Below are 13614 nucleotides of genomic sequence, written 5' to 3'. Positions count from 1 at the left end.
CAAATAAGGACAATGTTTAAGATATTGCACAGTATTACGATAGAGCATCAATGATACGACAGAGCATTCAGAGAGATGTACTGTTCAGTACAGTCCCTCTCTCAATGACAAAGGGAAGTTCTGACTCCTCTTGTTTATCTAGGCCTATACCCTTCAACGCATGCTTAGTCCCCTCCCAAACCCATCTTTGATGTTGGCGAGGCAGAGGTGGGTTAGAGTATCAAAATTTACAGAGTTATTTCTTGAGGCTTGCTTAAGTGACTTTACAGATAAAAACACATGATGCAGTAATGGGAACAATCTTAGAGCCAGATCAAATAAATGACTAGTAACTCCATTAAATATATACCAAATGGTATCACAGTGTACCAATAAGGATTAAACAGAGGGATTTTCACCCTTTTTTCACTTACGTAGAATGTTAAATAGATAACTGATGAAAATTCTCTTCCTTATTTTAAATACTCATTCATATGCACATCATGACATAGTCTATTTCTTATCTCAAAACATTTGCCTATAAAAATTTGTTTCATTAGTCAAAATGGTTGCCTAACATAATTCCCCCTGCAAAGCTGTCAAAAGAACGGTTATTGCCTTCGGCAGGAACTCAAGCACCAAGAGAAAACCACATCTGAGTATCTGACGTATTTTATTTGTTCACATTTATCCTATTTGAGGTTAATACTACTTCATTTGACAGTTTAAAAATCATTCTGTAAACAAAATAAAAAACAGCAGCAACAGCTCAAACAAGGACACAATGTACAATAAAGTAAAGGAAGGTGCTGAAAGGAATATTCTGAATAAGCAAAGAAAAGGTGACCATGATCATGAATTCAACAATAAGAAAAAACCTTCAACATCTGTCAAAGACAAAACTATAATAGTCATAAAAAAAGAAGCATGAATCAAAGTGCAAGTGTGCTAGTTTTCATTTCCACATCCATTCAGGAACTAGATAGAGCATACTATTCCTTTATAAAGTGACAAGCTCTGCTGTAAAACATTCAGTTATGTTATCTTGCAGAATTTTTCAGTTTACACGATCTCTACTTTACACTGATTTAACTGGAAAGATGGCCATAGGTGATACATGGTATAATTTCTTGACTCTATGGAGAGTATGGAAATGGTAAAGCTTATTGTTTTATTTTTTGCTTTATTTGCAATGAGTAACAAGAAGCTGAAAATCCAGTATCAGAAGCATCAGTACTTTTACTCTTTCCAAAAAAAAAAATCCTGAGCCCTCTGTCATCTTCGTTGCCACTTTCAGATTCTCTGGCACAAAAGATTGTTCATTTTCCCTGAATTCTGGTCAGCTGACTTAAATAATCAGAAGAGTTTTTTTAATGCAAAACTGGTCTCTTATTTGTTCGAATTGATCAAATACAAGTGTTACTCTGGCATCACGTAAAAATCATTTAGACTTTCATGATTGTTTAGAAACTCAAATGTTTCCCCTTGAGGGGAACATCTGTTGAATAGGATTTGTGAATAGAAGACTTTTATGAAACATATTTCAAATCTTAAAAAATATTTTTAACGCTCCCTAAAATGGTATAGGATTTACCCCAGCTGACAACGCCTTTTTCCATTTAAGAACATTCTTGTGTTTGTGGCATTTCGTTTTCCTTACAGCTCTAATTGTATTTAAAAAGCCCAAATGTCCAAGTGGCTGCTGCCTTATTTAGCATTAAACAGCACTATTTTTTAAACCATGTATACAGCTCAACAGCGAGATTAAGAAGTTATAATACACACATATCACAGACAGGTTCAGGTTTTTTGGAATTCACTGAATAAACTGTATTCTGGTAAATCCCCTCCCCCCAACAACAGAGTGTACTGTACCTACATCGAGGTGTTTAAATATTTCTCCAACAGTTTTCTTTATATTATATTATGAAAACACTAGGCTTTAAGCCAGGTACTAATAAATATTTAATTTAAAAGAAAGAAACCCAACACAGAAGAACATAAAAAAGACCCTTTCCCTCCCTCTTTCCCCCATCCCCAGTGAAAGCGCATGTCAGCCTGACAGAGCTGAGATCTCGTAGTCACTGGCCGAGGTGAGGGGCTTGCCCATCATCCGGATGTTTTTCGCACTGGTGATCCTGGCCATCATGCACACGGGCTTGTCAAAGTACTTCACGAGGGCAGGCTCAGTCAGAAGGGAGGCCAGGAACTGCTCGAAGGTGATGGCCCAGTCCCGGTCCAGGCTGGTGCTCCGGGGCAGCGCTGCTGTGCCCTGGCCACTGCGCACGAGGACTGTGTCCTCCCCAATGTCCTCGCAGTGCAGCTTGTCCTCCTCATGGGAGCCAGCACTCAGCACCGAGTACGAGGACATGGAGCTGTCGTCCTTGGTGTCATCGTCGGAGATCAGCATGGAGGAGCAGGCCCCATTGTCCCGGGGCGAGGAGTCCTCCAGCTTAATGTCCTCCATCTGCCCTCCCAGGGAGTGCTCCTCACCCTCGCCCGCCAAGCTGGCTGGAAGGGGCTCAATGGACTCCACCACGTAAGGCTGGCTGGGCCCTTTCTTGGGGAAGAACACGCCTGGGATGCCCTGGGTGCAGGTGGGCGCGCTGCCCCCGCTCCCGCCCTCCTTTGCAGGCTGGGCGACGAAGAGCTTGCCGACTTCCCCAATCTCCAGCAGGAGGCTGGTCACCGCTGCCGTGGCATGGTATAGCTCCTGCTCGTTGGGGTCCTCGCTGAACATGTTATACATCGTCTTACACAACTCAATAAACTGCCCCTGAAAAGTATGGAAAAACACAAAGAATGTGACCATCTCATGGGGAGCAGCGAGGCAGGATGGAAGTGGACCGCAAAGCCATTTAACATTAGACTAGTACGAGATGCCCAAAAAGTCCTATATGTAGGGTGGATTGATGTGTTGTTTAAAGTCTCTTTATGGATGGCTCCATTTTTTTTAATCTGAAAAATTTCCAACATCCACGAAAGTAGAAACAACGAAATAATAAAGTTTCACGTACCTATTACCTAGAGTCAGGAAGGACTATGTTCTACAGTTGCTCATTAACTCTTTCACCCCCTGTTGAAGTATCCTAAGTAAATCCCAGATCTCATCTCGTTTCACGTCTACACACTTTAGTATGCTGCCCAATTTTTCCAAGGTTAGCTCAAATCCCCCTTCCCACGACACATCTGCTGGTGTCCCTGGACAGAAGTAATGCCTTCCACCCCCCCCGCCCCGATGATTTACCTGTTCTTCTGTTAGGAAACTTAGCATTTTCATCTTGTGTTATAATTATTTATATTGTTTTATCTCCCTCATTACATTTCAGCTTTTTAAGAAAAAAGTATGTCAGACATCTTTATAGCTGAGCACAGTGATTTCTAAACAGCATGAGCTTGTCTTTTGAGAATCAGAGGGTATTTTTTTTTAACTTTTTATTGAGATCATGATAGTTTACAAGCCTGTGAAATTTCAGTTGTACATTATTGTTTGTCAGTCATGTTGTAGGTGCACCACTTCACCCTTTGTGCCTGCCCCCCACCCACCCTTTCCCCTGGTAACCACTAATCTGTTCTCTTTGTCTACATGTGTAACTTCCACATATGAGTGGAGTCATACAGAGTTTTTATCTATCTGGCTTATTTCACTTAACATAATACCCTCAAGGTCCATCCATGTTGTTGTGAATGGGATGATTTTATCCTTTTCTATGGCTGAGTAGTATTCCATCGTTATATATATATATACCATATCTTCTTTATCCAATCATCAGTTGATGGGTATTTAGGTTGCTTCCACATCTTGGCTATTGTAAATAATGCTGCAATGAACATAGGGGTGCATGGACTTTTGGAACTGCTGATTTCAAGTTCTTTGGGTAGATAGCCAGTAGTGGGATGGCTGGGTCATACGGTATTTCTATTTTTAATTTTTTGAGGAATCTCCATACTGTTTTCCATAGTGTCTGCACCAGTTTGCATTTCCACAAGCAGTGTATGAGGGTTCCTTTTTCTCCACAATCTCTCCAACATGTGTTACTTTTTTGTTTTGGTTATTTTTGCCATTCTAACGGGTATAAGGTGATATCTTAGTGTAGTTTTGATTTGCATTTCCCTGATGATAAGTGATGATGAGCATCGTTTCTGAGGGTATTTTTAATGATTGGGATGAGAATGCGTGTACTCTCAAAATTGGCTATTTCATGGTTCACGTTTTATCTAAGGAGGTCATTTCCTCACAACCAAGCACATTTTTGATGCACAAAAACATGCCCAAAATAGATCCAGACAGATACTACTTAAGCACCCCACGTTCTGTTTGAGGATGCTTCTTCCGCATTTATTTATGACTGGGAAACAGAGCCTCAGGGTTTGAAATGAACGAATTAAACTGTTCAGCACTTACCTGATTCAACTTGGGTAAATCCTTTGCATTCTTTGATTTGGATTTATTTTCTGGAGTCCAGAGTCTCAGATAATTACGATTTTCTTGAGAATTTGTCCTCTTCCCTAAAACCCAAATGCCAAGAAATAAGTGCTCAAAGGTCAAGAAACGAGTGTTCAATCAGCAGTGAGGGAAACATACATCGAGAGGAGAAAATCGGTACCTCGGTCCGGCTTTAGACTCACTGTGACAAAGCCATCGTCGGCACTGTTTTTGCTTCTGCTATCCAGTCCAACCACTGCCAGGAAAGAGTCAGAAGGAAAGAGGAGAATGTTATACAATAAACCCATAGATTTAGCATTTGTAGTAGAAAATTGAAAAAACTTTTAGGTAGGGTTGCCTGAGCAAAAGAAACAAAACAAAAACCCAGCATACCAAGTTAAATTTGAATTTGACATAAAAGAAAAATGATTTTTTAGTACTGAGTCCCAAATACCTCATGGGACATAACCCATGAGAAGCAAATAATTTGCTGTTCGTCTCAAATTCAGATTTTACTTGGTGTCCCATATTTTATCTGACAACCCTATCTCTACTCTAGGTGAAGGATTCCCCCGGAATTCTCTTTCACAAATGGGGTTCAGGGTGTAATTAGGAATTAAATGGATGATTTCATGTAGTCTTCAGTACTTAAAAACTGGTGGTCCCCAAGGAATGTTGGCTTCCCTCCCTTCTCTGTTATATTATCATCCGAACTTTGCTGGCATGAGATTGACTTTCTGTCAGGCCCCACAAAAGATCAAGAACTCACTTTTTAAAAAGAAATTAAAACCTATGTTGATAAAAGAAAACAGAAACATGTTATATACTAGAAATTTCCTTCAGATTCATAATCTGGCATTTTAAAAATATGACTTTCAAGGAAACCACTTATAACTGTTTTCTTTCTTCTTCTTAAAACAGGACATGAGAGGCGCATAGGATTTCACAAGAGAAAGGCATACAACATCACAGAATCCCACTCAGTTTGCCTGTAAGACAGCATTACAGCACTTCCTCAGCCATCCAAAAGGTGTGTCAGATATGGGACCTTTACTGCATTTAGTGTCAAATCAATCTCAGCAGCTTTTTTTTTTTGAGGAAGATTAGCCCTGAGCTAACATCTGCCGCCAATCCTCTTCTTTTTGCTAAGGAAGACTGTCCCTGAGCTAACGTCCGTGCCCATCTTCCTCTACTTTATATGTGGGACGCCTGCCACAGCATGGCTTGCCAAGCGGTGCCATGTCTGCACCCGGGATCCGAACCAGCGAACCCCGGGCTGCTGAAGTGGAACGTGTGCATTTAACCGCTGCGCCACTGGGCCGGCCCCCTCAGCAACTTTTAAGACAGTGAGGACAATGTACTATATGTCATTGATAAATTCCTCTCCTGTTAATGTTGAAAATAATTTAGGAAACAAGTAGATATTCAAAACTAGTTAACGTATGGTAAGCCCATGCAATGGATATTACACAGCCATTTAAAAACCATGTTTTCAGAGAATGTTAATGACATGGTAACATGCTCACTGGATTTTAAGTGAAAAAAGTAGGATACAAAACTGGATAAGCAGTTTGATCCCAGTTTTATATATACTTATATATATTATTATAATAATATGAATAAAGAGACTGAAAAGAAATATTTCAAGATATTATTAGTTCGCTCTCTATTATTAGATTTTAAGGTATCTTGGCTTATTTCATATATTTTGTTTTTGTTTTAAAATTTTAATACAAAGCAATAGTACTTTTGGAGTCAGAAAAACATTTTTTAAAAAGTGTCTTTTAATGATATTAAATGCTACTGGCCTGTGACTATGCCTGAAGCATTTCTGAAACAAGTGGCTTCTTTCCTGAAATGAGCGTCCACCAAGAAAGATATGGCAAACATTCTGCAGCCAAAATATGATTGCTCACAATGGTGAAAATACTGTAGGATGTGGTAAGGCACTATGCTAAAAGCTTTACTACATTATCTCATTAAGTCCTTACTACACCCTATATGACAGCTATCATCTCCATTTTCACATAAGGAAACTGAGGCTCAGAGACGCAGGAACCTGCCTGAGGTCACCTAGATAAAGATATACAGAGCCAGCATCCTGTCTAAAGCTCCTACCCTCAACTTGTAGTAATAAGACTGGGTCTGACTCACTCCTCTCTACTCAATTACTTAGAGGCTCCCAGTTTAAAAGCAGGTCTAAGCTGTGCTTGCTTCGGGATGGCAACATTTAAGAGGCAAAGGACCCAGCGACAACCCACATTTACTTTAGGATTCGGGTGAAGTCATGGAGCTGCCCTAATGATGAATGAGAAGGTAAATAACTCGCTGCTAGCAATCTGAGAGATGGTGCTTAGATTCACACCGGACAAAACAGTACATGCTTTAACACGTAAACCCGGAGATATATACAGTGAGTTGGATCATGTCTATGTGGACCTAACAACCACACAGAGCAGGGCTCAGCAAACCTTTTCTGTAAAAGGCCAGATAGTAAATATTTTAGCCCTTGCAGGCCATAAGGTCTCTGTCTCAGCTACTCCTTTCGACCACTGAAGCATGAACGCAGCCATAGGCAATATATAAATGAACAGCTCGGCTTTGTTCCAATAAAACTTCATGGACACTAAAGTTTACATTTTATATAATTTTCCCATGTCATGAAATATTTTACTTTTGATTTTTAAAAATTACTTACAATGGAAAACTATTCTTAGTTCACAGGCCGTGCAAAAAGGCAGTGGGTTGGATTTGACCCAGGGGCCAAAGTTTGCTGATGTCTGTTACAGAGCAAAGACAGATATAAGAGAATGCTTTCTGAGATAAGTGCTAGTTCCGATTCTGGATCTTAATGAGCCTGACTGCAGTGGGGAGAGGGGAGCAAAGTATACAACTATACAGGACATGATTGATTTTTCTAAGCCGCCAGGACTCAAAGTACACGGTCTCTTTGGTGGGCAGAAGTACCTTCGTCACAGTAATTGTCCAACGTCAAAAATCTTCTAAAGAAAGTAACACACTAGGCAACTGAATTCATATACTTCTTGACTGACTAGCTTTGGAGGCAACTTTTTCCAATAACAGGGGGCTCTGTAGAAATGAATTATAGTACCCCTGGTGACGAAAGTCACTTACCATGTGTGCATTCTGGGGTGATATCTTCAAAGAAGTATTGAGTGGCTTCAAAAGCAGAATCTGGCTCATCTTGATCAGAGGATGGTTCTAGAGCAGGGAGGAGAGAGAATCTTCATATTGGCAGGGCCATGACTCAGTCAAAGTGTGCTTTATTTGTTAAAGAAATGACACAGGAGAGGATGAGAAGCTGAAGTTACAAAGGTGGGAGGGTAGCATCACTGGGGGCCTTGAATGCCTACAGCCTCTAAACCCTTATTGGGGGAGGGGCTCACTCATTTCTAACTCGACCCTCCTTTTTAACAGCTCCACGCCTAAGTGTCTCTTTACATTTTCCTTTTTATGGAGACTTTGCTAAATTCTGTGGAATGATGCTTTAGGAACCAAATTTTAGGAAATAGTAAGCTATAAAGATAATTCCCAAATTTACAGTTTTACTCTATCTTTAGTGCCAATCTGTCCTCAGTTATTTATTATTAGTATTATTATTTTTGTATTTGCTAGATACATCTCAATCAGAGGCCAACCTTGTTGAAAACTGAACTCAGAACCTCATCATCTTTCCCACTTGTTTCCATCACTGGTAAAACGACTCCCCTGGAGCCAGAATCTCAGGCTCCTACACCCTTTCCTCTCTAACAACCTTTGCATTCCATGGGTTACCAAATGCCAGTGATTCCATCTCTTGCAGAAGTCTGCTCTTTCTATTACCACAACTCATTGTTCTAACAGGGGAATGACCACAGGATCAAGCACATGCGGATTCAGGAACTTACGTAACTAGTCATTGTTCAGTTCATTCTCAGTGACCAAGGAGTGACTTTGTGTATCAAAAAGAGGCAAACAGGTCACACCAAAAAGAAGTTTCAGGCCAGGTCATGGTTACAGGTACAGGTGCTGCTCTGTGTAGCTCACTTACCAGGCAAGACGTGCATTTTGTACAGGAGTTTGAGTTTCTCTGTGAGGTCCCCGTGGCACGCGGCACCTAGAAGTCACGTAAGTACGGATGAGAAATGCATTGTGTGTGCTAGTATCCCCTCCCGGCTTAGCACGCCCCTGAAAGTCTACTTTACAAATTGAAACATTGTGTGACAGAAGGTCTGGCCAGGACATATTTGGGTTAAGAGCTCTGGAACCAGGATGTCTGGCTTCAAATCCTTTGTACTAAATATGTGCCCTTGGGAGAGTGAACCTTGCTGTACCTCAATTTCCTCTCCATAAGGCCAGATGATAAATAGAAGATGCTGCCAGGGGTGTTGACATCAGGACCCATGAAATGTGAGAACTAAATGTGTCAATAGATATAAACTGCTTAGAATAGTGCCTGGCACATAATAAACTAGTGTTATTAATAAGAAAGATCATGCGACGAGGCTTCAACACTCTAAATAACTGTTAGAGCTCAGAAATAATCTCAAAATATATTTGAGATTGCTTCAAATTACTCGTTTTACAAATCCTTTTTAGTTGTTTTGGGTTCTTCTAAATGTTTCCTCAGTTTAATTTATCCTAACCTATCTGCCATTACATCATAATAGCTTCAATCAAAAGAATCCTGTTACTTTTTCCCTTAAAGTCCATATGTATTTCAGGAATCAGAAAATCCTTTGCAAATATTTTATCTCAGATCATCGAGGTGAAGATTAATCAGATTTGGGAAAAGAGGAATCATAGAATCTGGGTTGACAGGAACATCAGCGGTTATCTTGTTGGATGTCCCACTTAACATAGGATCCCCCTTACACCTCCACATTAAGACAGGAATCTAGCATCAGCTTGAACATCCCCAGAGACAGGGAGCTCATCACGACCAGAGGCATCTCATTCCACCCATCTTTGCTTCAGTTTCAGGATCCTAAACCTGCAGTCTCAACTTCATAAAGTCCATGAGCCCACAAAACGTAAAATTCTATGTGTGTATCGCTTTTGGGGAAGAAAATAGCTATAGTCCTTATTAGATCTCAAAGAGTCCATGACTCAAAAAACGTTTAGAATTCCTCCTCTTCCCCTTATTATACTGTCTAAAGCAAAAGAGAATAGGTCTATTGCCTCTTCAACGCAACAACCTTTCAGATTTTAAGGACAGCTGCCCTGTCCCCCTCGAGTTTACCTCTTCCAGGTGTTAATCTTCCTCAAGGTACAGGTATCCACATTTTTCAAGTTTTCACATGACATGGTTTGTATGTATACCCTCCCCTATTCTTACCCACATCCATTAACTGTATTAATTTGTCAATCAATCTCTCTCTGGACAGAGCGTTTCCAGAAGCCTTTTCTTCACATCAGAGAATAGTGGAACTCTGCTTGACTTGCACTGATAGAGCCTAAGTTTACATTCAACGTCTTATACTCTTTCTCCTCTCTGGAGTTTCACACTGACCACATGGTTAACTAAACCCCAAGATGTCTGCACACTCACTAATACTAATCACGAAAGTAATGACAGACACTTATTAACCATTTGTTTGTGGTAAGTCCTACGCTAACTATTTTCTGTGCGTATTTCACTTTCTTCTCATAATAATTCCATGAGATGGGTTTAATTAATATCCCAGTTTTACAGATGAGAAAAGTCAGGCTTATTGGTGTTAAGTGATGTGTTCAAGGTCACAGGCTAGTAAGCGGTAGGTCGAGGATTTGAACTCAGATTTGTCTGACCCTAATGCCATGCTTGAAACCACTATACTATACGCAGACACCCTAGCTGGTTCTTCTACAATCATTTCTTAAAATTTAGGATTTCTGATTTATCCCTTTCCATTTGTTTTTGCCAATCATTTCCTCTCCTTATACTTTTTAATCTTGTTTTTGTCATCCAACATATTGGCTATCTCCCCCTGCTTCGTGTAGCCCACCCATTTGGTAAGTATGCCTTCTCTAGCTTTATGGTTTAAGTTGCCGATTGCGTCCAGCAGAGGGGGATAAATAGTAAGCATAGTGACAATAATACTTAACCCTTTTTGAGTCTGGCACCGTTCTAGGAACTTGACTTGAATTATCGCTTTTAGTTCTGACGATAACTCCATTTTGCAAATGAGGAAACAATCAGTGAGGTTGAATACCAAGCCCAAGGTACCAGTGAACTCTCAGCTGAAATTGACTCATTAACCATTACACTTGGGGACCGTGTTCAGTCAGTCATGCAATCACTGACTTCTATACACTTCCACCTTTTCCATTGATAATGAGTTATCTGGCCAATGACCGGCTGCATCATGACACCCATGACATGCTTAGAGAGACTCTGCCTTCCATCGACATGGCTGGAAAAGAAGATGATCTAATTTATGGCTTCTGATAGTAATCCCTCGTTTCTAATTCCATACAGACCATCTGTTCGCTAATTTCTAGAGGGAATTTCTGGGAATTAACATTAGTTACTGATCTATCTTTTCCAGAATTCATTTTTTAGCTTTTTTTTTTTAACTTGAACAGAATTTCTCATCTCTGGTCTACTTGTCTGTCTTCATAACTATATTTGACCCACAAGGCTGACAACAGCTCTGAGAGCTCACCCAGTAATCTGGCGTGTAGTTTACTTTGTTCAAGAACTCAACTGCATTTGAAGAAGCCTGAAGCACACTTTTCCAGTGTTTTCTCTATCTTGGACTTCAAGCCCTCCTATCCTTTCTTGAAGATTTTGAAGAGTATTTTCCTTGTTGGATTTGACTGAACTTTAGTAAATCAGATATTTGCATTTATTTCTATGACTTTCTATATGCAGAACATGTTTCTTTTTCTTCCTCCTTATTCTCCAAAGATAATTTTTAAATACTCCCCTATTGATACATACTAATAGGATGACAAGTAATTGCCTTGGGACAGAAAAAGATTAGGATAAGGCCAAAGGGTTCTTTAGTTTTGTCTGGATTGTCTTGCTTTTTAAAAATGCAGAGTTTACTTATGTATTCCTTGTGTAATTAAAAATTAATACCTCCTTCTTCCCTAAAAGAAATCCAGTTTGCTGTCTTCAGCACTGAGTAGTGAGAGAAAGATGAGCTTCCTGGACAGCCCTCGTTGGAATCCTGGGCCCAGCAGGTACTGACAGTTCGAGAACAGAAAACGTATTTGAAGACCTGCTAAAAACTCCCGTCTCAGCAAGTTACTTAACTTTTCCAAGCTTCCATCTCTTAACTGAAAATGGGGATAATGATAGAAGCAGGCAAGTAGTGAAGCATAATAGGAACTGTACAAACTGTGCCTCCAGCCTTGTCGCTGTGTGCCTGGAGGCAAATTAAATGCACATAAACTATTTACCGTGCCTGGAGCAGAGCCGACGCAGTACAAATGTTAGTTACCATCATCGTTAGTACCTCCAAGGGCTGTTGTTTGGATTAAGTGATAAAGAACAAGTTCTAATTCATTTGAACAGTGCCTGCCCTTAATAAAGGCCAGTTCTTCCACGGCCCCCCTTTTAAGGAAAGATATCAGTGCTTCATACAAATCATTTTTTCTTACCTAAGAGGACCTCATCTTTGCCTTTTTAAAAACCATCAGCTTCCTTTGGCCTTTAAGCCTTCTCCCAGTCATTATTCTTAAAGGTTTAGGGCACTCTGTGGAATCATCGTTGGCTCCATGTCTGACCCCTTCATCTTTCCTCGGTAGGTCATTTTAAACTACATGGCCCAAGGTCACAGAGGGGCACAATTAGAATAAAACATTTTTTCCTTCTTATCTCATTCTGGCAGCCTGATATAATGCCTGCTACATCCACAACCTCACATCAGGTGGGCCAAGCTCGACTACGACGTAGCTATTTTGCTCAATTATAAAGGGAACAATAATCCAGTAAGAATACAGGGCAGTGAACAGGTCAGACAGTGAGGCTGACACGCAGCAATCCACATGGCCCTGGGGAGGTGTGGGTGTGAGTGTGCACTCTCATGATGGACAGCCCTTCTTCCCGGGAAAGCAGACAGAAAAGACTTCCATTTGCACTGCAGAGCTGTTGTGGTTTTTTCAGCCCTTTAGTAAAAGCGCTATGAAATTTTATGAAATATATTATATGTAATATAAATATATTTTTTGGTGAAAGAAAAGCAATCCATCCAAACATTTCTTTTTCTGTTGTAAAGTTATCACAGTCTGTGGTTTCAGTGTTTAAGTTGGAATTTTACTGTCTTGTGAATTCTCTGGTAATGTATTTTAATAGTGCTGAGAACTATCTAATGTAGAAGGTAATAATTTAATGATATAATATATCCATTCATTAAAAAAATTTACAACCAGTTTTCAAACCTTAAAATGTGGTCCTTTGCCCTCTAAACCCAATCTTCTGAGGCATTATGGGGACAATGGCCCTGAGAGCAGCACTGAGGACCATGGTAGTGACTGCCCCATCGCCCCCTCCAAACTCATGCAATAACATCACGTCCTTACTTAGCCCAGAGACAAACTCTCGGAAGTTAATCAGAGAATCTCCATTTTCATCTAATAACTGGAATAAGCGGGAGGCCAGCACATCAGAGTGAGTTCCACAGGCCCAGGGAAAGAGAAGAGCAAACATCCCCTTGAACTGCTCAAAGTCAATGCGATACTGCTCAAGGTAAGGCAGGCTGGGGTCGTGCCGGTCCAGCGCATTGCTGCTCCCACCCCAGTAGCAGCTGGTTAGATGTTCTGCCTGAAAAATTAAAGAACAGAATGATTATTGGGGACTCCATCTCGCAACAAATACCAGGAAGAGGCCCCCACCCCAAGTTGGGAAAAAGGCTTTCAGTCAACCTGTGTGCATCTTCTAGGGCTGTGCTCTGGTCTCAGGGCCCCCTCTGCCTTCTCCTTGTCTACACATACCTCTACTTGACCACCCTTCACCAATGCCATGGCAACCATCTCTACTGTTTATATCTGGCATGAAAGATCCAGTTGAACTACTGGAGGTAGGTGAAGAAAGAAGGGGAACCCCCCAGAACCCCATTTTCTTCTCCCTTACACACATACTCACAAGCATTTTAAGAAATAACTCTCGTAAAGATAAACAATTTTTTTCCTTAAAAGAAATAAATAGAACGTTAACCTGAAAAGGATCTATAATTTGGGCAATCTGACCACCTTGTTTCCTAGGTGAGGATGGTGAAGCC

The 13614-nt window shown here is 40.5% G+C and overlaps 1 protein-coding gene across 2 annotated transcripts in view; it reads right to left on the bottom strand.

Annotated features, from left to right (window-relative positions):
• Positions 1 to 635: 635 nt before the first annotated feature.
• The window catches only part of TBC1D9 (TBC1 domain family member 9), a 109260-nt gene continuing 96281 nt past the window's right edge, over positions 636 to 13614 (bottom strand). For both annotated transcript variants that reach the window (XM_008528545.2, XM_070609046.1), the window contains exons 16-21: positions 12917 to 13157; positions 8457 to 8522; positions 7541 to 7627; positions 4587 to 4661; positions 4385 to 4488; positions 636 to 2755 (exon numbers count right to left, since the gene is read on the bottom strand). In XM_008528545.2, coding sequence (XP_008526767.1) covers positions 2033 to 2755; positions 4385 to 4488; positions 4587 to 4661; positions 7541 to 7627; positions 8457 to 8522; positions 12917 to 13157 — 1296 coding nt within the window. In that variant the 3' untranslated portion in view covers positions 636 to 2032. The remainder of the gene's footprint in view (positions 2756 to 4384; positions 4489 to 4586; positions 4662 to 7540; positions 7628 to 8456; positions 8523 to 12916; positions 13158 to 13614) is intronic.

Source organism: Equus przewalskii, chromosome 2 (assembly GCF_037783145.1).
Source record: "Equus przewalskii isolate Varuska chromosome 2, EquPr2, whole genome shotgun sequence".
Lineage (NCBI taxonomy): Eukaryota > Metazoa > Chordata > Mammalia > Perissodactyla > Equidae > Equus > Equus przewalskii.
The sequence above is the reverse complement of the archived record's forward strand: the minus strand, read 5'-3'. Positions and strand labels throughout refer to the sequence as shown.